The sequence below is a fragment of the Cydia splendana genome, chromosome 16 (assembly GCF_910591565.1).
Source record: "Cydia splendana chromosome 16, ilCydSple1.2, whole genome shotgun sequence".
NCBI classification, from domain to species: Eukaryota; Metazoa; Arthropoda; class Insecta; order Lepidoptera; family Tortricidae; genus Cydia; species Cydia splendana.
Window position 1 is genome coordinate 9,648,660 of NC_085975.1, and position 26,061 is coordinate 9,674,720.

At 37.0% G+C, this 26,061-nt stretch overlaps 1 protein-coding gene across 1 annotated transcript in view; it reads left to right on the top strand.

The window, feature by feature from the left end:
• Nucleotides 1–9,862: 9,862 nt before the first annotated feature.
• LOC134798252 (tyrosine-protein kinase Src42A) overlaps nucleotides 9,863–26,061 on the top strand; it is an 82,788-nt gene continuing 66,589 nt past the window's right edge. Inside the window, exon 1 of the mRNA XM_063770642.1 lies at nucleotides 9,863–10,324. Coding sequence (XP_063626712.1) covers nucleotides 9,963–10,324 — 362 coding nt within the window. The 5' untranslated portion in view covers nucleotides 9,863–9,962. The remainder of the gene's footprint in view (nucleotides 10,325–26,061) is intronic.

The window sequence follows — 26,061 nt, forward strand, 5'->3', positions numbered from 1 at the left end:
TGTGTCGCTAAGGAGCAAAATGTCATGGTTACGGCGACGGCGAACATTGAATCCTGAACGAAGCGAGGTATTAAAATGGAATACTGAGCGTAGTGAGGGATTCAAGTGTTAACGCCCAAAGTGAAAATAATTTTGCTACCATGTGACCCATACTGCTTTTCACATCACATAATATATGTATAAGGAAATAAAAAATAAAAATAAGTTAAATTAAAGAACCTAAAGTCTTAAGAGTTTAAACCTAAAGAGTCTGAAAAGTCTAAAGAGTAAAGAGTCTAAAGAGTCTAAAGAGTCTAAAGAGTCTAAAGAGTCTAAAGAGTCTAAAAAGTCTAAAGAGTCTAAAGAGTCTAAAGAGTCTAAAGAGTCTAAAGAGTCTAAAGAGTCTAAAGAGTCTAAAGAGTCTAAAGAGTCTAAAGAGTCTAAAGAGTCTAAAGAGTCTAAAGAGTCTAAAGAGTCTAAAGAGTCTAAAGAGTCTAAAGAGTCTAAAGAGTCTAAAGAGTCTAAAGAGTAAATAGTCTAAAGAGCCTAAAGAGACTAAAGCGTTTAAAGAGTCTAAATAGTCTAAAAAGTCTAAAAAGTCTAAAGAGTCTAAAGAGTCTAAAGAGTCTAAAGAGTCTAAAGAGTCTAAAGAGTCTAAAGAGTCTAAAGAGTCTAAAGAGTCTAAAGAGTCTAAAGAGTCTAAAGAGTCTAAAGAGTCTAAAGAGTCTAAAGAGTCTAAAGAGTCTAAAGAGTCTAAAGAGTCTAAAGAGTCTAAAGAGTCTAAAGAGTCTAAAGAGTCTAAAGAGTCTAAATAGTCTAAAGAGTCTAAAGCGTTTAAAGAGTCTAAATAGTCTAAAAAGTCTAAAGAGTCTAAAGAGTCTCAAGAGATTAAAGAGTAAAGAGTCTAAATAGTCTAAAAAGTAAAGAGTCTAAATAGTCTTAATAGTCTAAATAGTCTAAAGAGTCTAAGGAGACTACAGAATCTAAGTTAGAGTCTAAAGATTGTAAGAGTTTAAATAGTCTAAAGAATTCTAAAGGGTCTAAGAGTCTTGAGAGTCTGAAGAATCTAGAGTCGTACATGTGTGCAGTAAACAGATTTTGTTGAAAATAATTATAATAAAAAAAAACCATTTTCCGAATAAATGTAAAAAATTCTTCCACCGAACTTAGAAAGTACCTACTACAGCTGGTAGGACCGTGGGCCTTGGGAAGGTATGGCTATGCTTAATAATTCTGCCGCGCCAGCAATGATTGCGCGGTGATCGATTACATTTGGAAACTCATGAAATGCTTACCTTGTCCTCCTTAAATAAGTTCTTTATTTAATTATTTAAACGAGTTTTCAAATGCAAGTACCGCGGTTATGGTGGTGGGGCGGGGTTGCTGATGCCGACTATGGTGTATTTAAAATAACTAACTAGACATTGACACAACCTTGCCTATAAATATGAAAACTAGAGAAGTCGAGTTTCATAGGCTGAAAAGACAATGGTATTAATGTATAGTTTATGCAAGATACGAGTTCCGTATAAATAAATACCTACAATTGGAGTGAAGACTCCGTGAGTGGAACCTAAGTCCGAATAAGGAAATACCATTGGAGTGAAAACTCCGCGAGTGCTGCATGGGATATCGGCCCATGTAGTGCAAATGATAAGTTCTTCAGAATTAAAAATAAATATAGCTCAGGAAAAATTCCATAAAATTTAAATTGTTAGTAATATGTGACTATAATTAACGTTAAGGAGTGAAACTCAGGTTATTGTCACAAAGACTCGTTGAACTTTAATGTATGTCTTGGGGTCCAATCCTATGTATATGTGTCTACCTGTTCTGTTTGTTACACGTTAGGTTACTTCGATAACTCCTTAAGTACAGAAACTCGGTAGTTAGAAGGTACTTACCTAACGCACATGTTCCGTGCTTACTTACGGATAGTATTTAATTACAATGATGTCTTAATTGTCCGCTTTAGAATGTGCCTGAGTGTCGTGTGCCTGCTATCTGCGAGCACTCTTCCAAGTACGCACGTTTCAGAAGCTAGCGTAATGGACATTTTTAAAGTTGCTGTCGACAAATTATAAGAATACTTTTCGCAAAAACAGAGTTTGTATGAACGATTCGTGTTTCGACTGATGCAACAAGAATTGTACTTTGGAAATTTCTAATCTAATCTATTCCTAATGATTCTAAATGTGATTTCAATGCGGAAAATTGAGCCTCCACCCATCTAAAGGAAAATATTGAATCTAGGGGTTGCAGTTACAATAAACAAGTGATTATGGGAACAAATTTGATAAAATGTTAGGAGGCAACTGAAAGAGTTTTTGGGCAAACATAACAAACAGGTAGACAGGATTGCGATAATGGCGCCGCCTTCCCCCTAAAAGATAAAATGTGCCGGCATGTGATAAATGTGCCTACAAAGGCCGATAAACTACCGATAAGTACCGATAAAAGTCGACGGGCCGACTAAATTAAAGTCCAAAAATAAATAAATTACCTAAAGCCAATCAACTAATTTTAGTGCCAAAAGAACACAATAGTAATTCTATAAATTTACAATCAGGTCAAAGGTCAATTTAAGGTAAATAAATAGACGCTGGGTCCGTCACAATGCCACACATTGTGTAGGTATCTAAAGTAAATGCTTAAAAAAATACAAAGTACCAATCAGTGACGATGCGTGAAACCTTGCACTCCCACTGCGCTACTTTATATATGACTTGTTCCTAATAGTGAAAACATACACATACGAACATAGTAACCAAATCCGTAAAATGGACGGCCAAGTGATGGCGTCAATATCGGACAGTTACCCAGATACGTTAGTGGGAAATTTATACTGTGTACGTATAAAAACGTAAGGACCAGACGTGATCTTGATTGCACCAAATTGCAGTTTGCCTAGTTGAGGTTGAAACTAACAAAATCAAACAAACCTTGTAAATTGAGGTTGCAGATCGAGCCTCTATATTTGCAAGAGTATATATATATTATAAAAGAGTTATTTACTTAAATCGTTGTTTAATTATCGTACAGGTACTAAGTACCAAGTATGAACTTAAACCCAAAATGGCCTAGGGTTTCATTAAAGCAACGGAATAATAATAAAGTAAATCTTCGAACAATGTACTCGGTGAAACCGTGTTCATGGTAATGAAATTCCATTGGTTCCTTGTAAAATATACATAATTAGAGTTAAACAATATATGCCACCATCAAAATGAACATACACAGGTGCTAGTTTTGCTCTATAATATATCTGTAAGTAATTGAACCTAAGGGAAGCAAAATGTCTATAAAAAAAAAATATTAATGTGACTGTAACCATGGTCAAATTAAGGCTGTGTATATTGTAGTCAAGGGCTACTGTAGACTATAGTCAAGGCTAAAATCAACTTCCAATTGTAAGCAGGGATTAAAGTTGTTTTCATAACATAAATAATATCATTCATTGTATAAGTAACATTAAGTTGCTAGATTAACAGTACCGTCGATATACCATACTTGAATATAATTGAGGTCAATACTGTATTCAGCAAGTATTATAATTAAAAAACGGTAATAAAATAATGTATCCAATGCAATTTATAATAATAACGGTCAAATATGTAGGTACCTACATCATTTTACCCGAGTAATAGAAATCTATTTGTATAGATCATGGTTTGCGTAAATAACATACCAGTACACAAGTAAAACTAAATAGGTTGTGATATTTGGTATGACTTTTTACCTTACTTAACATTGGACCATTTACGTATATTATAAATTGCATTATATCTATATATTATACTATATTACCTATCAAACAGCCAAGTAAAACTGAGGAAATCAGTTGTTGCCAATAAATAATGTACATGTACGAGATGTTATTGGAAAGCGACCTGTATGTTACAATTTTATTGGAAATTCACGAAATAGGTATTAATTGTGTGAAACGTGTATATAGCTTGAACGCTAATGAAAATACCTAGAAAAGTGTAAGCATCCAAAGAAAATATGTATCAATTAAGGTTAAACTCGTAAGATATTTAAACCTCGAGTTATTATCAATTTGAATAAAAGAAAGCAGACTCAAAATTCAAAACTGAAAAAAGGAGAAGGAGAGAGACTGATATTGTAAAAGTAAAACCATAATTGTATTAAAACACTTTATTACGCTAAACAAGTACATAACAATAAGAGAATAGAATAAATGTGTACAAAGGCGAACTCATCCCTTTAAAGGATCTCTTCCAGCTGACCGCTAAGCAACTGAGAGAGATACTAGGAATAGTGTAAATATTCCAAGGATATATTGTTAAAAAATGTTGATTGTTGAACTGTTGAGAAATGAATATATCCACACCTCGCCGAGTTTCTTCCGCCGGTTCTTCTCGGGTCTGAGGTTAACGCTGTTTTCCGAACCGGTGGTAGTATGTCGGAATTAGAATCTAAATTAACCTAGCAGTTATAAGATAAACAGATGTGAGATGACTGAACTATTGTTGCATGGCTAACGCATAAAATAAAATAAATAAATCATTATAAAAAGGAAGAGATGTGACGTTTATACAATAAAAGTGCAATGCGAACTACCTGCAAGTCGACATTCTGTTGTCAACTGTCATGGCGTACAGGCGGGTCGCGGAGCACACCTGACTGACCAACTGAGTTTTATTTATCACCTTGTAATACAACAGAACCTAGACGTCACACCCGCTATATAATACTGACGTATTGATAAGTAATATATTGAAAATATGGTAAAAGTTGTAACCAAATAAGCGGTACATACATAGACTAAAAGAATCCGATCTACACCTGTAAATAATCATAAAGGTATCCGAACTATTCAAAATAAAACGGTGTTCCAAAGGTTTCACGCTACCCGCGATGTAATGAATGCTTTAATTATATTATGGATAGTCATTACAGCAAACACTAAAAAAACCTAACTGTTGGTCTTGAAGAGAAAACTTGCAGTATAATGCTCTCGAGTGAACGACTAGGCCGAAATGGGTTTACCCAATTATTTTGTTCTTGATAAAATTAACGGTGTCTTTGTTTCTAAGCGCCCGTTAAACATAAACTTCCTAACATAGGATATACGAAATGATAATTAATTTCAACTAAACAACAACCAATATAAGTGTTACTAATATATGTATAGGTACGAGTATATGTATAATTATAATAATTTTACACCACTGTTACTATTATAACAACTTAATTGGGCAATTAAGATTTAACTCAATCAGTTCTAATATTAATACCTACATAATATAATACATTCAGGAATACCATACTGACTTGTAGGTACTTACCACTTCTGATCTGTAATAAAAATTCCTTCTTCCATAACAGCAATATATTTCCTGATCACAATATTCCGTTACAGTTCAATCTCCAATCACCTCACTTCACAATCGTCCTCCCTTCACCTCTGCCCGTAACCGAATGCCCGTTAACCGCCATGCCAGTCGTCTTTTATTCTTTCTTCCAACTACCTTCTATTTACAAAGGTCAACTATCAATCACGTTACTTTTAAATTTATTAAATTATAGATTACCAATGATTATTCAACTCTTTATTTCATTAAATCTGTTTCTAATAATTAGTAATTTTAATGAATCTTACACATACTACCGACATTTATTATTGATATATTTTGTGACCTAATAAATAGATGTATAGATGCAGGTACCTATCCCAGCACGTTAAAAAATATCAAGGTACAACCGATATATAAAGGTAAGGGCGACCTTAACAGTTTAAAGAACTATCGCCCCATTTCGCTAATACCACTATTTTCGAAGGTCTTCGAGCGAGTACTAAGTGAAAAATTAATGTCTCATTTTTACTCTAATAATTTATGAAACACTCAGCAGTATGCTTACCAACCCGGGAGATCAACCATCGACGCGGCACGCGACGTAGTGACCAGGGTGACCGGCCACCTCGATGCCGGGCTACAGGTGGCAGCCATATTCTGCGACTTGTCGCGCGCCTTTGAGCTGGTTAGTCACCCTCTCATTTTATCCAAACTAGATCACTATGGAATCACCGGCAGCTTCCTAAAAACGATAGCCTCCTTCCTAAAGGGCCGGAAACAACTAACTTCCGTACGCGGAGTACGATCTGATCTCCTGGAATTGGGGGACGCTGCTGTTCCGCAGGGATCCGTGATCGGTAATAACCTTTTTTCAATATTAATGAACGATTTTACAACCGCCACCGACGATGCGGAAATTGTGATGTTCGCCGATGACTGTTGTGTAATCGTAGCAGCTGAAAATCAAATTCTACTCAAAACTAAATTGGCCAAAGTAATGGATGAAGTAGCAAGGTGGTTCTCGGCCAACGGAATGATATTAAACGTTGAAAAAACTAACATACTCCGCTTCTGCTTGCGAGGTAACAGAGTGCACGATTTAAATATAAGTTGCAACGGCCAATACGTCCCTCAGGTTGACCAAGTGCGATACCTAGGCCTGATAATCGACTCCGGACTAACGTGGAGTCCGCATATTGATCAGCTATGTGACCGCCTGTCATCCGCTTGCTTCGCCCTGGGCAGACTCCGCCCCAGTCTAAACATTAATAATATTAAGAAAGCTTATTACGGCTACTTTCATTCAATACTAGCATACGGAGTCGACCTATGGGGCGATGCTGCAGACCGACTAAGGCCATTCAAACTCCAAAAACGAGCAATTCGGTGCATATCTGGCGTCCCATGGGACCACCCAGCCCAGGAACTATTCAAACAAACAGGAATTCTTACCCTGCCGTGTCTATACATTTTCGAAGTGGCAAAATACGTAAGACGCAACATAACACTGTTTCCGACTCGTGGCAACGCCCGAGGTGCGAGTTCCAGGAGGCCTATTGAACTTAATCCACCTAAGACGCGACTTGCCAAGTCTAGAAAGTGTATACATACGGTAGGACCTAAAGTATATAATAAAATCCAGCTGGAGTTGAAACAAACCACCAGCGACCTATGTTTCAATGAAAAACTTAAATCTAAACTGGCGTCTGACGCATACTACTCAATCGATGCCTTTTTCGAGACCTAACACTGTACCAAGTAGATAATACTATAATATAGGTACTTTCACATTAATTCATCTAATAAACAACTACTAGTTCGCGGGCTCAGCCTTGCCTGTCCAACTATGTAAATAAATCTAATAATTAATTAATTATAAGACTTAGCATTAAGCATATATGTACCTGACATGTAAAATTATATTTTTATCAATAAAGAATTGAATTTAATTGAATTGAATTGAACAAACCTTGGTTTTCAAGAGGTATTTTATATTGACATTTGCTGTCACAAATTTGCTATCAGATTTAGTCGCAAACCGCACGCAAAGTGCACACAAATGTGTCGACACCTTGTTACGGAAAAGTGTAGACACGGCGACGACACTTTGTTTCGAAACAATTCTAGACACATTGTGTGGACTCTGTTACGACACATCTGACATTTAGTTACCACTTTGTGATTCTGCGACTGGAATGGTTATATGGGAGAAGCTCGTCTCGCAGCGCGCGCCGTGTCAGCCGCACAGCCAATGTCCGCGGTCGGCCGCCACTGCCGCCGCCGCCGCTGCCGCCGTGGCCGCCGTCGATGCCACCACCGCCATCAGCCGCTGCACGTTGCATCCCGACACGATAAGCGTTAGTAGTAATACAAAGTCTTATTCCTTTATTTTATTTTTTTAGGTTTATAAAATGATATTTTTATGTTTGATAACACATCTAGACATGAATTTGAATTACTATGTTAAATCTCAAACCTAACAGTGCAGTAGTTTTTCCGTAAAGTGTACCGCAAGAATGCATAGATTGTCGAATAGTGATAGGGCTCGCTTCGCTCGCCCTAATGACAGGGTACAGGTGGCTGATTAGCATTTAGCATGCGATTTCAATTATTTTCCTATATCGCAGTTATCAAACTGATGCTGATCTACACGCCGCTCCGGTGTAAAATCGAGACAGTGCTATGCATGTAAGTAATATTCAACGTCAAGATCGCCTAAGGACGTGGTTGAATGTGTGTACGGAGACGACCAGTCTATATATTTGACTAGTTCCCGCTCCTGTTAGGATGTTGATTCGTCTCAGCATTCAGTGCGCTGCCCTAGAGCCCTGTTTAATTAAGGTCGGCACGATAAGCGAAGCTTAGTGCACGACCAATCCACACGAGCCGTCGCATTAAGGATCACGAGAATCCCGCGACACGAAATAAATTAACGATCGAATCTCGTTCGACGGTCAACCGGGGATGATTGGGTAGGAATGGTAGGATGCACGGATACGAAATTTCCCGTCAAGTGGAACGTCAAATTTGTTAGTTTGTTTACAAAGCTGAAAACAAACGATCCTAGATATTATAGGGTTTGATCTGTAGGTAGGACCTACCATGGTCTAATAAAACATGGTCTTCTATTCCCAGAGTGACACGGGCCTACGTCACAATAACATTGCCACTTTATTTCAACATAACATGTTACATGGGTACATTATAGCTATGGTTAATAAGTTAAAATATTTCTTTATAATTTTATAATTTTCATTTATAATGTATTTTATCTTAAATTTTACAATAACACGTCATTTTTAATTATTCGTTAGCAATATCTTCCGATTCACGAAATAAATTTCAGACGTTCGGGTAATTCTGTTTACACTACTTGCAACACAGGATAGCGCTCTCACATTTGACAATTCGGATCTAGATTACTTCATGCCCTGACCGTCATCCTTGTCGAACGCGTGTTAATTGTTATTTCCTTCTCGCTCAGTGTCAGCAGGCGCAGTGTTTTCCAAACTTTTCACGTCGTAAGCTTGGTAATTAATGTGTAACTGTGAATTAGTTTTTTAAACGTTTGTCTTGTATAGATAAATAAAGTTTAATTTAATACATTAGATTTGTTTTATTTTACTATGTTTCTACATAAATAACTTAAAATTAATGCCGTTAAAATAATTTTCACCGTTGGTTAAAATTCTCCCACATTTTAAAGTTTGAGAACCTGTAAACAGCATGATGACGTAGGCCCGTGTCAGTTAGGTCATACGCGAATCTCGGAATAGAGTACCAGGCGGAGTATATTATTATACCATGGGACCTACCTTTCGTCAGATTCTTATTAACGTTATTCATAATACTTTACATTACAAGCAAGAAACAAAAATTTTCACCACACCTGATTTTTGACTGTAAAACTTTACAAAGCAAATGCAAATATTTATTATTTAAAAATTTTAAAAACATCATTACAAGATCCTAAATCTGTTCTGCAGCGACATCTAGTTCAGACATATTACAACATTCAATCAACAAACGTTTCTTTCTTATACCGGTAGTTCTTACGAATAGGAGTAGATGTCGTTAGTAGCGGCATCACTTTTTTAACAATTTATTACATTGAAACTAATTTAAATCATTAAATAAAATTTACTATACTGGGTCAAACAGATCTTGTCAGTAGAAAAAGGCGGCAAATTTGAAAAATGTAGGCGCGAAAGGATATCGTCCCATAGAAAATTTGAATTTCGCGCCTTTTTCTACTGACAAGATTTGCTTGACCATCTATAAAACGCCTACTGACTTACATTTGTTTGTATTTAATTAACAAAAACTTTGTTACGAAAGACAGCTTATCCTTGAACGCAGTCGAAAGAGATAGTAAATCTATGTTTGTCTATGGCGCGTCAAAATGGCTGATTTCTGTGATGTCCGATTGGGGTTTTTGGGGTTTTCTAGTCTTTGTTTACTATAAAACACAATAAATGTTTAAAGTTATTGACTCTTATGTGACGTAATAAAATGTAGTAAAACTGCATACCTCCTATGATGGGACAATTGACATAATGATAAAATGTTAATAGATGTACAAACTTTGGACTGGTGTTTGTATTCAAACAAGTGTGTGATTTGACAAAACGATTGGAACCAATCTCACCTTGTAAAGAGAAAATGGGGAACTGTTTTAGTAGTACAGGAGAGAAGGATCCTAAAACAAAAATCGACAGGGCTAATCCTCACGAGGAGGATGCTAGACCATTCCAAACGCCCGTGCCGACTCCGCCCCCGGACCCCAGATCCACTGTGAGCCAAGGTCCGGATACAAACGAGGTGGTGCCCACCCGTATTTTCGTTGCCCTTTATGATTACGACGCTAGAACTGATGAGGACTTAAGCTTTAGAAAGGGCGAGCATTTGGAGATCCTGAATGATACTCAAGGTGACTGGTGGTTAGCTAGGAGCAAGAAAACAAGACAAGAAGGATACATTCCATCGAACTATGTCGCTCGCCTACAGTCCATAGAGGCAGAACCGTGAGTAATATTTTGATAGCATTACGATCTATGTACAATTACATGTGTATTTTTTCAGCATTTATATCATATCTACACAGACAGCTGCATTAATTCATTTGCCATTCTAATTTAATGTTAAACAGCTGTTACGATATTTACCAACAGTAATTATGAGCACCCCAATTTTATGTATGAAATCAAACTTGTTTACTTTCCATGTGTGTCTATTGTATACAGTATGAAGACCTTATTGCATTAGTATGAGAAGTGAAAGCACAATGGAATGTTCACATTATTATGTGCACTCACTGTTAACAGAGTATGAACAAAATGAAGAAAGTTATTTAATTGTTACACAAGAATCACACCTATATTGTACTCAATACATTTGTTATTAGTTTGATTTTCTAATCCATTTGCTATCCTAAATAAACCTTAGGAATAATTGACGATGTGAATTGCTGATATATATTATCAAACTTTATATCATACAAAGATAAATAAATAAATATAATTATTACGAGCCAATTACACAAATCAACTAACTCCCACAGTAAGTTTAACCCATTGAGCATTAATCACAACACATTGTTGTTTCGCCTCTACAAGACATTTTCGCTACATACTGGGAAATCCATGGAAATACAATGTAGTGCTATGACGAGTAGCTCAGGTATAAATTTTTTAACACATTCAGTGCCAAAAACCCACTGTGTGGGTTCATATTGTGTTGGAAATGGGGCACATGGCACTGAAAGTGCTAATAAGGCTTGTGATTATGCCCTTACTGACATGAGAAAAAAATATTCATGATAAACACAAGTAAATGCCCTCACCAAGATTCAACCCCAGGACCTCCATATTCTTGGGCCAGTCAGTACCCGCAAGGCTAGAAGGCCATTAAGTTTATGATTAAGCTACTATTTTGTAAACTTATCTAACATAACATTGCTATATTATAATGACAACAACCTGATCTGTACAAACAAACTCAATAATTGTAAAAAATTGTTAAATAAGAATCTTGTTTTGATTTTGGTAGTATGGGTTCACTATAGCTCTGAACTTGTGGTAGTAATTAGTTTTGGTTGTCAGGTGATGAGTTTTAAATAAAAGCTTGTCATAAAAAATAGTACATTGTGCAACATGAGGGGTAAGTGACAAAATCTCACTTAAGCAAGGTCTATCTAGGTCTAGGAATTAAAGACTCGAGCTTCCAAGTTCTTAACCCCAGACTTACACATAATGTTTTTCATCACACTTGCGAGAAAAACTAAATTTTAAGTAAAACAATTCTTAAATACGGTGATATTTCAAACAGTCATTTGCCATATTTTGTAATTTTTTGATAGGTTAGGCATCGAAGGCACAGACCCTCGGCATTCAGCCACAATTAAAAATTGTGTAAAAATATTTTAAACAGCTATTAAATTAATCAAATTAAATATTTTTAAACATAAACAAAACTACTAAATAATAATTGTCGGTACTTTAAAAGTAAACCTGTTTTATACCTTGACTTTCAACAAAGTATTTTACTTACCTATAATAACGTACATGGTACGCATAAATTAGTGAAATAATTTAATAAAACTGGCCAAGTGCGACTCGGACTCGCACATGAAGGGTTCCGTACCATTATTTATAAAAATAGTCACCCATCCAAGTACTGACCCCGCCCAACGTTGCTTAACTTCGGTCAAAAATCACGTTTGTTGTATGGGAGCCCCACTTAAATCTTTATTGTATTCTGTTTTTAGTATTTGTTGTTATAGCGGCAACAGAAATACATCATCTGTGAAAATTTCAACTGTCTAGCTATCACGGTTCGTGAGATACAGCCTGGTGACAGACGGAGGGACGGACGGACAGCGGAGTCTTAGTAATAGGGTCCCGTTTTACCCTTTGGGTACGGAACCCTAAAAAAAAGTGGGAGTTAGGGAGTTATAGCTTTTTTTTCACAATCTATAACTCCCGCGGGAACAATATAGGCCTTTGTCCTTCAGTACACCTGTTTGAAATAAGATCTTTTTCGGATAAGTGCGATGAAAAGACTATAAATTAACAATAGAGGTAATATAATAGAAGATTAATTGAAGTTTACCCTGGTATAAAGTCCAAAAATTTAAACAACATTAACCCAACACTGGCTTATTATAAATTGTTATTTTATTAACCCCTGCCACGTCACACACATTTTTTACCAGTCAGCTCAACCTTATTTCATCGTCCATTGAATATGCATGAGGTTTGCCATCATAGGGGCATATTCAGACGGACAATAATAAATACTATCATACTCGTATTTACGCACTTCATGCTCGCATCGCGTAAGAAGACTTAGTGTCTGCGTGGACGCACTAATGTTAATACTAAATTCCTACTAATATTATAAATACGAAAGTAACTGTCTGTCTGTCTGACTGTTTGCCTGTTACCTCTTCATACTTACACAGTGGATCCAGTTTGGTATGGAGATATGTTGAGTACTGTGAATGGACATAGGACATAGAACTGTTTTCATCACGAATATCGTCATTCTACGCACAGGAAGTCGCGACCGCGAGCACACCTAGTAATATCATATTTTGCGTTTCTGAATACGGTCCGTATATCTCGTCACATCACATAATTAATGATGCACTTCCTAACCGAAGCTTATCCAAGAGTCTGGCGCCAATGCTATATAAATTTATGCTCTATCAAATTAGTCATAAATGTTGTTATACATAATTTAACAAACCTCAAATTTCGAAATACCTATAGCTTAACCTACTTAGCTCTGGTTGACATTAACTTTTCTGAATTCGTCAACTCCTTCCGGAATGTTACAGTTCAGCTACTTACTTAATTTTGGTCTTAATTGGCAAGGTCTGTTCACAAAATTAATCAGAGGCAACCATTTTGAATCGACCGAGGATGGAAAATCTATCGCGATATTGATGACGGAAACTCATATCCGATGCTGCGTTTCCTGTCCATGTAGGTAAATATCTGTTTGAATGCCTCTTTCCTATGGGAAAGTGTCAATAATTGACAATTATTGTGCTGATACTCGTCGGAGGTCGGCTATCATGAGGGCTATACGGAGTTTTAGATACAGCCGCGAGGAATAATGAGCGTGTGCTCTATTTAGACCATGTCCGAAGACTTTTAAGCCGTGAGTTACGTCGTCGATGCTTTGCAGATGATTTTTCCCTTTTGAACAATGAGTTGAAGGAGACTTATCGTTTCACATGACTCGCTTGCATTTTTTTCGCTGTCTCTAAAACGGCACCTCTTTATTTACAATTGCAGCACTCTCTCTCTCTCGTTAGACAAAACTGAGTGACGGTCGATGTCAAACCCCATACTTTTAACCAGAAAAATAAAGTCCATAGATCCATGATTTATGTCAGGTTTAGTATTAACAGTAAACTGCGCAGTTGCTTAATCAACGAGCAGCCATCCTTTGAAAGCGGATTCATTTTCAGCATTGTGCAAAACCAACAAAGGCGTTATTTCCGCCCGCCGGTTCCCTTCATGCATGTAGAGTTCAGACTAACCGCAACCTTGACTTTGCCGCTATTGTAATTATTGCACAGATGTGAAACATGTCATGGTGGTCATTTGTTAAGTTTAGAGCTATAGTCTCTTTTGATAGCATTAGAAATAAGTTTTTGGAAAAAAAATCATACTTACGTACTTTTCTTTTCACAGGCAACGAATACTCATCGAGACAATTCTAAAAACCCTAAACACGATTAGGTTGCGTTGTTTTATCACAGAGTACCTATGGCTAACTCCTGTCTCCATCATCAGATCAGCTCGATTGCATATTGCATTGTCACCCGACTTACATATGTAAGCAAATTTTCAGCTTCATCGGAAACCGGGAAGTGGTTCAAATTTAACTTGCAAGATTTGACCCGTACAAACATAGTTACATACATACATAGGTACATTGCAAGTTAAATAAAAGCTTAGTGAATAGAATCAGGCGTTACTTTGCGGAAATCCATACTAATTAAAACCAAAATATTACTTTGCTAATCCGCGAAAAGATAACGTGCTAGTCAATCAGTGCTAACCCGTTATACTTACTTGCGTATTTTTACATAAATACGCAATATTTATATATATATATATATATATATATTTATATATATATATATATATATTTATGGTGGGAATATTAATTGCATGTAAAAATACGCAAGTAAGTATAACGGGTTAGCACTGATTGACTAGCACGTTATCTTTTCGCGGATTAGCAAAGTAATATTTTGGTTTTAAATAAAAGCTTGTAAAAAGGTAAACAATCTTAACGTGTCTTTTTATTGAAAAACACTTTTGAAAAATAATTCACGGGCTAATATGTAACAATTATGAACCATTACGATTATTTACATTCTGTTGCTTTCATAAGTAATAGTTACTGATTTTAAACACATTCAGGGCCAAGAACCCGAATGTCGGGTACACTGTTCGTAGCGACTACGCGCTCCATACGGCAAAGACGTGGCTACGCGCTACGAGCGTAACCCGTAGCACTTAGTGGCAATGAATGTGTTAAAAAGCGTTTTTCAGTTAAAAGACACGTCAAGATCATGTAGTCTTTTTCTAATGCTAAAAAACGAACTATAGCTTCTGCCCGCGACTACGTCTGCGTGGCATGACTCAAAATAACTTCATGACACGCAGTATTCCGATGTAAACATTATAAACATTTAATGAACCTAAGGAATATGTGCCATTTTCAACCAACAGGGTCGGTTGTCAATAAGGCGCTATTCCCATAAAACTTCAATTTGAAATCAACCTTGTCGACAACCGACAATGTGGTACGTTTTGGTTGAAAACGTCACATTTATAAAGACGAGTAACATAAATGTTAGTAAAATGAAACCGAGTACAGTGCGCTTGACTCTAAAAGTTTGTTTACATAATATGGAATAAGATGTAAGTAACATCTTCTTGGACTTCGACTGCACACGCTCCGCGATTTTTGCGCCATTTAGGGTCTTAGCTAAATTAGTTTTCCATACTTACGCTATGCCACACAGGTCTTTCTGGACCTTGTCGATCCATCGGTACCTAGGCCTTCCAACCGGACGTCTCCCAGTTGGTCGCCCCAGATAAGCTCTTGACCGCACGATCCTCTCCCATCCTCTCCACATGGCCGAGCCAGCGAAGTCGAGCAGCCTTGCTCTCGCCGATGATGTTCAGATGAGGTCCAGAAAGACCTGTGTGGCATACAAGCGGCCGAATGGCGTCAGATCGCACAGGATAGGAACGAATGGCGAAATATAGTGCCGGAGGCCAAGATCTACTTCGGGTCGCTGAGCCAGCGAAGTAAGTAAGTAAGTATACTTACGCTATAGAATTTCCAATTTAGCAAGAACCCTAAATGGCATAACAATCCCGTGTGGTGACTGTGCCGAAGGTTTAGTATATTAAGTAGGTATGTATTTTCCTCATTTCACATTTCATGATCTCAAGTCGCCATGTTTGTTGCCTTTGAGTTACACAATATGTACCTACTTACATAGCAAACACATACCCACTAAGAGAGAAAAGAAATGTCATATATTTTTTAAGGAAAATTAATAGGAGCTGGTGAGAATTATTATAGTCTGTTATTTTTGTAAACTACATATGAAGTACTGCCAATTGGAAATAGTATGGAACGCTCATTTGTTTCGTGCATATAAAATGTATACTATGGCGTAGTACTTTATGGTTAAAACTAACATAATAAAGTTGAGTCGTTATTAATGCTACTGATAGCGCAATTGACCCTAAATGTCTACATATTAATTAGAACTACATATTCGTACCTAAAGTCCATATCTAAATTATCTTATACATTGCGAGAGTATACGACCCCATAGTATATTACAAGTCATAAAAAACTTTTTCAAGATATTTGCTCATAAAAATCATACAGATAGTTTGAGGCCCGGGGAAGGACTTTAGGTTTTAGCAATCATCATTTCACGCAGACGAAATTGCGGGCAGATGCTAGTGTACTTTAACTATAAAAAAAGTCGTGTAAAGTACATCAGAAAATTACTTATATGTTGTATTGAATAATTGTTTTTCAGATAAAAACTTCGTGACAAGCACTCGTAATTGCAATAATAGCTCTATCAATGTTTTATTTAACGATTGCTTTATCTTCGTATTAGATAGAACTAAGTTTTCCGTTTTGTTTTATAGTATTTTTTCCACATATTATCTATTACTTTTTCCTCGAAGGCGTGATTTATTGCTTTACCGTGAGTACATATGTTAAAATTGCCGTTGGTATAAATTACTTATTGATATTCGATTCAATCATAAATCATTCATTCGTACGATCCAATTAAACATCAAATACCTAACATTATTTGTCATCTAAACGGCGCGTTAATGTATTACCAATGTACCTAGTATGAATGGTGATGCGTTATAGAATTGTATCTAATCTAAACTATGTATCGATTGGCCAATCTACGAAGCAATCTGCCCAAGCCTACTGTCAGTACAAAATTTGTGAAAAAACTGTTAAACTGCAGCATTTTACGAATGTTATATTCATGGTATCCAAAAAACAGTATTAAGGGATACAATTTGGCTAATATGAGAATATGATCCAATTTGCTGAATTAATTACGATTGTATGCAAGCTGTGTTGCGGTCATCTATACTATACGAATCGTATAATACGATACCGTGTCGTTTAGACTATTCGAGTAGACTAGAGTTTATTTTTTGACGGCGTAGTTTCTATGCTAGAAACAAATGAGCGACGAGTATGCCATTCTATTTCCTATGAGCAGTAGGTACTTCATAGTTAACAAAACAGACCAGTCCGAAGATTATTTAATAATCAAAGTCACCTCAATGAAAATGAAATACTAGTTACGATTTTAATAAAGTGCATCGCGTTTCGCACGCATTCCTCGCGGAGTGCTTAATCGGGGTCAGACACAAACATGCTTTACTGTTAATTAACATAGCATTTATACGTCAAAAGAATTGATTCAAATTGAAACTTCCAAGAGGACATAATGAACAGATCAGCGGAACCAGCTCAATTTGCTGTAATGCCGCAAATCGCGCTATTACGCCATCTTAAATAGTAAACCCCCCTTTTTCATAAAACTTAGCAAACCTTTATTGAATTTCTAACAAACACAAATGTCGAAACGACAGATAAGGACAAACGATTATCAAGGGCTTGTTAGACTTTTGGCAAGTCTCATATTTTTGTATTGGGATCGAAATTGTTTATATCCAAAATGAAAGTTTCCTTTGTTACCCGTGAAATTTTTCTGAAATTTCCGAGAACTTTTCCAACTTTTGGAAACTTTACGCAACTTGCATATCTGTATTTATGAATAACGCTAATAGTTGTTACTAACTCTCAAGATATAGGTAGTTTTTGTCACGTGACGTTATGCTAGTACATATCTGAACATCCGTTTGGGTTGGGACATATTACCCATCGACGAGATAGATTACCCGTCTTTTTCTAACTATTTTAACTAGACAGGGACAGGTAATCCAACTCAAAGTTCATCAATCCCCTGGCTTTTTCCCTATTCGGGGTCAGCCCTCCTAATACATTTGCGCCAGTCATGGCGATTCTGAGTCAGTTCTGGCGTTAAGCCCATCGTCAGCATATCATTGTTAATAGTCCTAGTCCAGGTTGTCGGTGGGCGGCCTCTTCCCCTCTTCAATTCATCTATGGCCAGGACCTTTCTGGTCATATGATCCAGGTCTCTGCGCATGACGTGGCCATACCAGCGTAGACGGCTTTCCTGCATTTTTTGTGTTATGTCAGCTATTTTAAAAGTCCCTCGAATGTATGAGTTCCGAATTCTGTCTAACCTCGTAACTCCTCCCGCCCATCGTAGCATTTTCATTTCGGCAACATGTATTTTCTGGTTTTCACTTTTTCTGACTCCCCAGCACTCGGACCCATATAGCATGGCCGGTCTAACCGCTTGCTTGTATACGGCGCCTTTAGTTCGGATAGGAATTTTTGGGTCACACAAGACCCCAGAGAGTGACCCACTTGAGCCAGCCTGTCTTGATCCTGTTGTCTAGGTCTTTTACGGCGTCGTTAGCTTCAGTGTTGACTATGGATCCAAGGTATTTAAATTCCTCTACTCGTTTCAGAGGTATCCCTTCAATAGTTGGCGTTACGTTTTGCACGTTGGTGGTTTCTGAAAAGCGGCAGTGCATATATTCGGTTTTTTGGCGGCTTACTCGCAGCCCGCAACCTTCCAAGGCCGTGCACCATCTATCCAGGTTGTTTTGGATCTCCGTTAGGGATTCCTCAATTAAAACAACATCATCCGCATACAGAAGCGTCCACGGGGCCGGCTTTTGGATATCCCTTGTTATGTAGTCCATAACAATATTAAAAAGCAGGGGACTTAATGCTGACCCTTGGTGAACACCGACCTTGACCTCAAAGCTTTCACTCGTGCCCGCAGGTGTTACTACTCTTGTTGTTACGCAGCTATACATATCCTGTATAATACTAATGTAATACTCGGGGACCATTTGTGCTCTCAACGCTTGCCATATTAGCTTGCGTGGTATGCGGTCAAAAGCCTTCTCCAGATCAATGAATACCAGGTGTAGGTCTTTCTTTAGGTTCTTGTATCCCACTCAAAGTTGCTACAATTATTTAGAGCACGAATGAAATCGATCGAGCTTTGAGGGTATTAAGAAGCTTTCGGGCTGCAACCGAAAGCTTCTAAATTCCCTTTACGATTACGACTGCCGTCATAAAGTGGGATCAGTGGTTTATTGAATGCGAGGACTACAAAGCTCCATTAATGTATTTTTATTTACGTTCTTCTTTTTGCATACATAATACATCCATACTAATATTATACATGCGAAAGTGTGTCTGTCTGTCTGTTACCTCGCGTTACCTGTTCACGCTTAAACTGCTGAACCGATTTAGTTGAAATTTGTTATATAGGTAGTTTAAGTCCCGGGAAAGGACATAGGGTAGTTTTTATCCCAGAAATCATCTTTTAAATGGGGGAAAATCATTTTTTAAGGGTGGAAGTTTGTATCGGGAATCGATAAAAAGCTGATTATATCAAAAATAAGCTACCCAAATTAATACTTCCACGCAGACGAAGTCGCGGGCAAAAGCTAGTAAATATATTCGTGAAATAGTTTTCATGCTTCAAGTCACGCATCAAAGGCCCCAGTTAATCCATACCATGAGAAGGCAAACAATCAGCTCCTTGCAAAACCGGTGGGCTTGCAGGAGAGCCGCTCCTAGGCAAACACGCAAATTGTAAGACAAACATCAATGTGCGGGCTTCCTTTGCTTTGTATCCTCGATCTTGCCGCTTCGCTAATGCTTGACTTGAGGTTGCATGCGTAACGGGACTACGCAGGGATGAGGTGATTTTAATTTATCTGCCATTTAAATTTAGAATGCTAATTACTTTCAAACTGGGAGTGGGTGTGTGAGTGGGAGTGGGAGTTCAGTGTGATGTCCTTTCAAATGAGGAAGATAAAAAGGTTCAGAAACCCCTGCTGATATACAACGTGACCTTAGCCATTGGACAAACCCTGAAATCCCACGTAGGGTTACTTCTCAGAAATGCTCTAACGGTAATATTTTTTTAATTAGATCAAAAGATAAAAAAATAAATTATCAAACAAAAGTTATTTCCAATAATCGACAACAAAAAGAAACATACTGTATTAATCATTGGCAGTGCTTTTGACAATTTGTTTGAAAATGTGCGGCAATGATGACATTTGTCACAAGTCAGAATCTTAGTAATGTCATAAATAAAAAAGATAATCAAAACGGTCGAAGAAAGTTTCATACTATTTATTACCTCAGGAGCTACTAACACATACAGGTTGCTCCAAAATAAAAAAAAAATCGTAATTTGTTAATTTCTTCGTAACCGCTACACCGATTGTTATGATACTTTGTATACTGGTTCTAAATACCCTAATGCATATGTACATTTCGGGTTTGTCCAATGGCTAGGGACACCCTGTATATACACTACAGTGGAACCTCGCTAACTCTAACGTCGATAAAACTAAATCCTCTTTAACATGAAATAAAATGCTATTCCCTTCCCTTCAGAGCCCATAACTCGAAATATTTTACCCCATTATGACGAAGTAACCAACGGTTCCCTTCACGACTATTCAGTACATATTTTACCTCTATTACTCGAAAAATGAAATTTGACCTCTATAATTCAAAGTTATTTACTAACAAACCTCTGTAACTCAAAAAAGACAATAAGACTATATTTTATGCGTTTCTATAATTACCTCTCTAACACGAATTTGTCATGCGTTTTACCTCTGTAACTCGAAACCTCTTTAAGACGAACAAGAACATTTTTAAGTCGATGACCTCGATAAGACAAAACCTCGTTAACACGAAGTTTTTGGCGTTTCCCTTGAGATTCGTACTATCGAGGTTCCACTGCATTATCTTATATCTTTTAAATGCATACGTTTTGAGGTACACTTTCGTTTTATACTTAGATAATAATTATGTTGAGTACGTGTGTTTTAATTAGGTATCATTTTCAATGTACGTCATAAGTACGTTATGCAAAATAAAATGAGAACAGATTGCAGATCTAACTAGGTATATATGTTTTAAATAGTGAACTAACCACTATCGCTTTAAAGAAGCTGTCACCTTGCTCGTTGGGCGTAAAACCACTCAAACAGTACGTAATCGAAGTAACATCCGGTTTACATCCGTGCGGTTTCAGAGGTCGACATTTTATTTATGTTAACGATTAACCAAGGTTTCCGATGATTTTCTCGCCCACAACCCTACTCCGTACTTGTTTAACGGACCTATGACTGTCTACTTGGCGATTTGAATAAAACCATCTAGCTAACAGAGCAAACATCTTATGGGTCTTAAGTATTAGACAACACGACGACCGGTAACGTTACTCGGGGAATAACTAGGTACTAAGTGAATTACTGCTCTATTGTTACCGTAATTACTTTCTAGGTTCTAGGTTACGTGAAATTTTCTGTGACCAAGTCTTACTTGTGCATGAGAATTGACCGTTAAAGGCACTAACCGTCATTTCATACTTTCCGAATAGCACTGTTAACTAAATAGGTACGAAAATACTTTTTATTATAATAATCCAAATTCAGTCCTCTCTACTTAATGGCCATCTTTGTTTTTAAAAGTACCTATCATAAAGATAAAATAAATCTTATTTCTATTACTGATATTTATTTATATTACTTAAATATTTTTCTAGACACAGTTACCTAATTAAGAACTCCAATCAAAACGCAAGTATTTCACTCAATTGTTCGGTAGAACTTTGGCTCATCTCATGAACGTATAATAAAACGCGTCATGTCACTCGTTAGAATTGACAACGTGATACGCTGTCAAACATAGATTTTGTTAGACAGTAAGCATTCTGTACGTAGCCTACTAATTATTTTGTGTCAAAACTTCTAACACGTCGTTAGAAGGCCCTAAAAATGTATACCATTTATTTTCCCTATAATTAGAAGGTATATTATTTGAATGATAAAGGAGATAGAGGTTACTACCTCTATATCAAAGGATACGGTATAATATGTGATAAGTGCATACACATATTACCTAAATGTCCTATATTTCCGGTATACCTACATCGTAAAAATATCCGGTTGTTTATTTGCAAAGCAACAGGAAGTATTCAATATAATTCAGATCAGTGATGGGAAATAACCAAATCAATTTAGACCTCCGTCTAACTAATTATAGTAATTATACTTCCACATGTTAATGAGGCGATTATGATTAAGTAGGCACTGATCACTGATCAAGTGATCAGTGATCGACTACATGATGTAATATCCATCTATCACTTTAACAATCTAACGTGACGTTTAGCGAAATTTGAGTAACTGTGTCATGTTATGGCAGGATTCCACCAGTGTGCGGCACTGTGCGGTAAAAGCATATTCAGTACAAAAATGCTTGTGCCTTTTAGGTATGCCAAAAGGTAGAAAACTGCTTTGCTTGAACTTGATTGACAGATTTATGTTTTCACGGTCCCGCCCAATAATATGTTCTTTAGTTGCCCAGAGGCTTATTATATTCCATTATTGTATTTGAATATTTATATTTACGAATCAAAAGCCGCGCGAAGAGACTTTTAGGTATAGTATGAATTGTATGAAATGATTATTTCGGTGTGGGAGCCCTAATCTGTGAAACAAAAGCCTTTGTTTTAGGTATTTCTAGTTAATATGTATTTTTGGGTGTTTTATTTCTATTTTGGTTGTTTGTACGTTTATTAATCCTTTTTGTGTGTGTGTGAAAATAAACAATGATCTTATTCTGTTTTCGTCTAAATGTTTTAGAAAAAAATAGAAATTACTAATCCCAGATATCAGTAAAATTATTAAGATACATATGATGACTCGCCTAACCACGCAGCAACCTGCATAATAATTTATTTTGGTTGTATCGAATATATATAAATAATATAAACATTGGACTGTATGTATAATTATGTTAGGATAGTGAGGAATTGAGGATTGATTCAAAAATATCTTTAAAACGAAATGAAACTGATATGATATTGTATGGTGCTATATCTTTCGTGGCATTTGAATTGGCGTGGCACTTATTAAGTCCATAGGCATGGAAGTTTGTACATGCCTAGACAGGAAGGCAGCGGTTCGGAGAAGCGAGCGTCACGTCAATTGACTGACATACGATGCTTCGCCAATGCATTCTGATTGCGTGCTAAACGGAAAGAGGCAATAACATTACATCTCTGGATACCAACTGCCATTATATTTATTTATTATTATTTGGAGACCCAACAAGCTATTATATTACTATTGCTATAGGTTTTACACATATGATACAAAACGCCAATTACAGGTTCTCACCAGTAAATACAGAATAACAAAAACAATTAGTTTTTAGCACTAGTACACTATTCCAATATCTTTGACATTACGTAGCAGCAAAGAGAATTAAGTATTTTATTGTCTTTGGTAGCAGTCACATAACTACTTAAAAGCTTGTTATCAGTTTCCGATATTTCGGACCATGTTGACGGCAAATTTTATATGAGCTTGAATCGCTGAAACGTATTTTTAAACTTTACCGCAATGTTATGTTTTTTGTAATTATCATTTATGTATTCAAACAGTAAAAATATCATGTGGGTAAACACAAGGTCTGTTTACCCTTAGGTTATGCTAATAATAGCTTATCATACGTGTCTAATTGCTCTAATAATTAGAATTATGCCTACAGTGAAACGGATTAGTTTACAACACATAGATGATATTAGTCAAGCCACAATTGAATGCATGTCCCCTACGGAGTATAGAAATCGAGCATTAGTGCGGATGAGCCAAAGTGTTCAATTGACCCAACGGCGATGATGTGTGAGCCGGGGTGTGCCACTAACGGCTTCTAAAAACCTACATTTCCTAGTAAAGATGGTTGGCCGACATCACCGGCGGAGACAGGATGCGTTTGAGTTCACCGCCCTGCTCCCGTCTCTTAACGTTGTAAACCTACACTCGGTAGACATAAATTGTGGTTTTAAATAGATACCGCAGCACTTCTGCTTAGCTGCGTTTGTTTTTAAGTGGACCTATGCATACATTTACGTCACGCATTCATTATCATCAGTGACATTTCGATATTTTAATGAGATGATACTCGTATGCCTTTAACACCGGACCATATGAATGGAATACATGTATAGACAAACAAGTCGAAGAGGTCGTTGACATCAGTTGCATAAGGCTCACGTTCACGTGCTAGGGCGGATGGACACTCGTAGTATAAGTAGGGTTCTAGGCCCTTGGAGTTTGATTTAAGAGAGAGCAACGGCCCAGATCGCGTGATATGCAATTAAGGTCATTGCAGACGGTGCTGTCAACTGCTACGGGTTTACGGATGCGCCGTGGGCATATCGTACTAGACGTGGTAAACTTTTTCAACCATTGATATAAAGTGATACATAGATAAAAGTATGTTTATTACTCAATCAATTATGGATAACTCTTATGCCGGGAATCATCTCCTTAGGGAAGGAAGAGTTAAAGCTTAAAGCGTAAAGAAAGAATGGAGTTAAAAGATCAAAGTCGTAAGCAGAGACTACTATACAATTTTTCAAATGCGTTAACCACAGTACTCATGAACTAAGTAGACTCCTTAGTACCTTATTCGGACCTAAGTAGCTGCCTGTTTAACAGTAGCGACATGGCAGTAAAGACTAGTTAGAAAAATCGATATAGGTACATTTAACTGTGATCTTTGTATCCGAGCAATTACGTGATTTTATTTACATTATAACTGATAGTCTATGCGTGGATGTAATAGGGAACATTGGTATTTATCTATGGGCCAATAGTTGCCTGAAAATAAATATTTTCATTCATTCATTGCGACTGATATGAGCCAGTCTGCAGATATACCTAGGTATTATTTTTAACAATTACTTTAATTCTTTGCAGTCTGCAACTCAAATGAATAAGGTTAAATTTAGTACAGTTTACTTTATTTGTTACCAACAAAACTAAAAATTACAAATTGTAAATTGTATTGTGTTTACAAATGTTTCTCATTGCATGTTTGTATTGTGAGCATTACTTATTTTTTTAAATCACTCCTTTTTAACCGACAATTGCAAATCTACGATTGTAGGTATTATATCTCACGTCTCAAGGTTGTCTGAAGTTTGATACAATACTTTTCAATACGTAATATACGCTTAAAAAGAAATTCGAAACGGTTTATAACAATTTTATGTTGAAGTTAAATTTACTTTTATGAGTGCGATTTTACTGCTTTGAATGGAAATAATGCTGTTGAGAGCTTTCTTCGCGGCGTCTACAGAAACACTATTCACAAATCTGTATTCATTTTAGGCTATTCTGCATATTTGTATTCATTTTAGGCTATTTTTATTAAGTTTTACTTGTTATTTTAACACCATTTATCGCCCACTGCTGAGCATAGGCCTCTCTTCTAGTACGCCACTTGTCCCGGTCCTGAGCTAATCTCATCCAGACGTGACCCGCAATCTTCCGGATGCCGTCCATCCAAGGAGCCAACAGACGCCAAGCGACAGATAGTATACGATATACTTTTATGATATATGAACATTGAAAAAAAGTATTCTTACTAAAAACGCATTTGTACGAGCCTGGGGTCGAACTTCGAACATAAGATCGCCGAAGTCCATATCGGGTTCGACCTGTCGGCTACCGCTGTCTCTAGGTCCATGATTAAAATGACGGCTCATTCCGGTCGGCTGAGTCTTAAAAAAGGAATCTTGCTAAAAACGCATTTGTACAAGCCTGGGTTCGAACTTCGAACATAAGATCGCCGAAGTCCAGATCGGGTTCGACCTGTCGGCTACTGCTGTCTCTAGGTCCATGATTAAAATGATGGCTCATTCCGGTCGGCTGAGTCTTAAAAAAGGAATCTTGCTAAAAACGCATTTGTACAAGCCTGGGTTTGAACTTCGAACATAAGATCGCCGAAGTCCAGATCGGGTTCGACCTGTCGGCTACCACCGTCTCTAGGTCCATGATTAAAATGATGGCACATTCCGGTCGGCTGAGTCTTAAAACCGCGAATTAAGACGTTACATCTGTCAAGGTAATTGCAAAAAGGCTCTTCCGTAAACAGCGTCTGTTTGTTTATGCACAGTCACATTTTGTAGTCATCGTCGTCTCGTTATATTGGGAAGCCTTCAATTTGTTCCGTC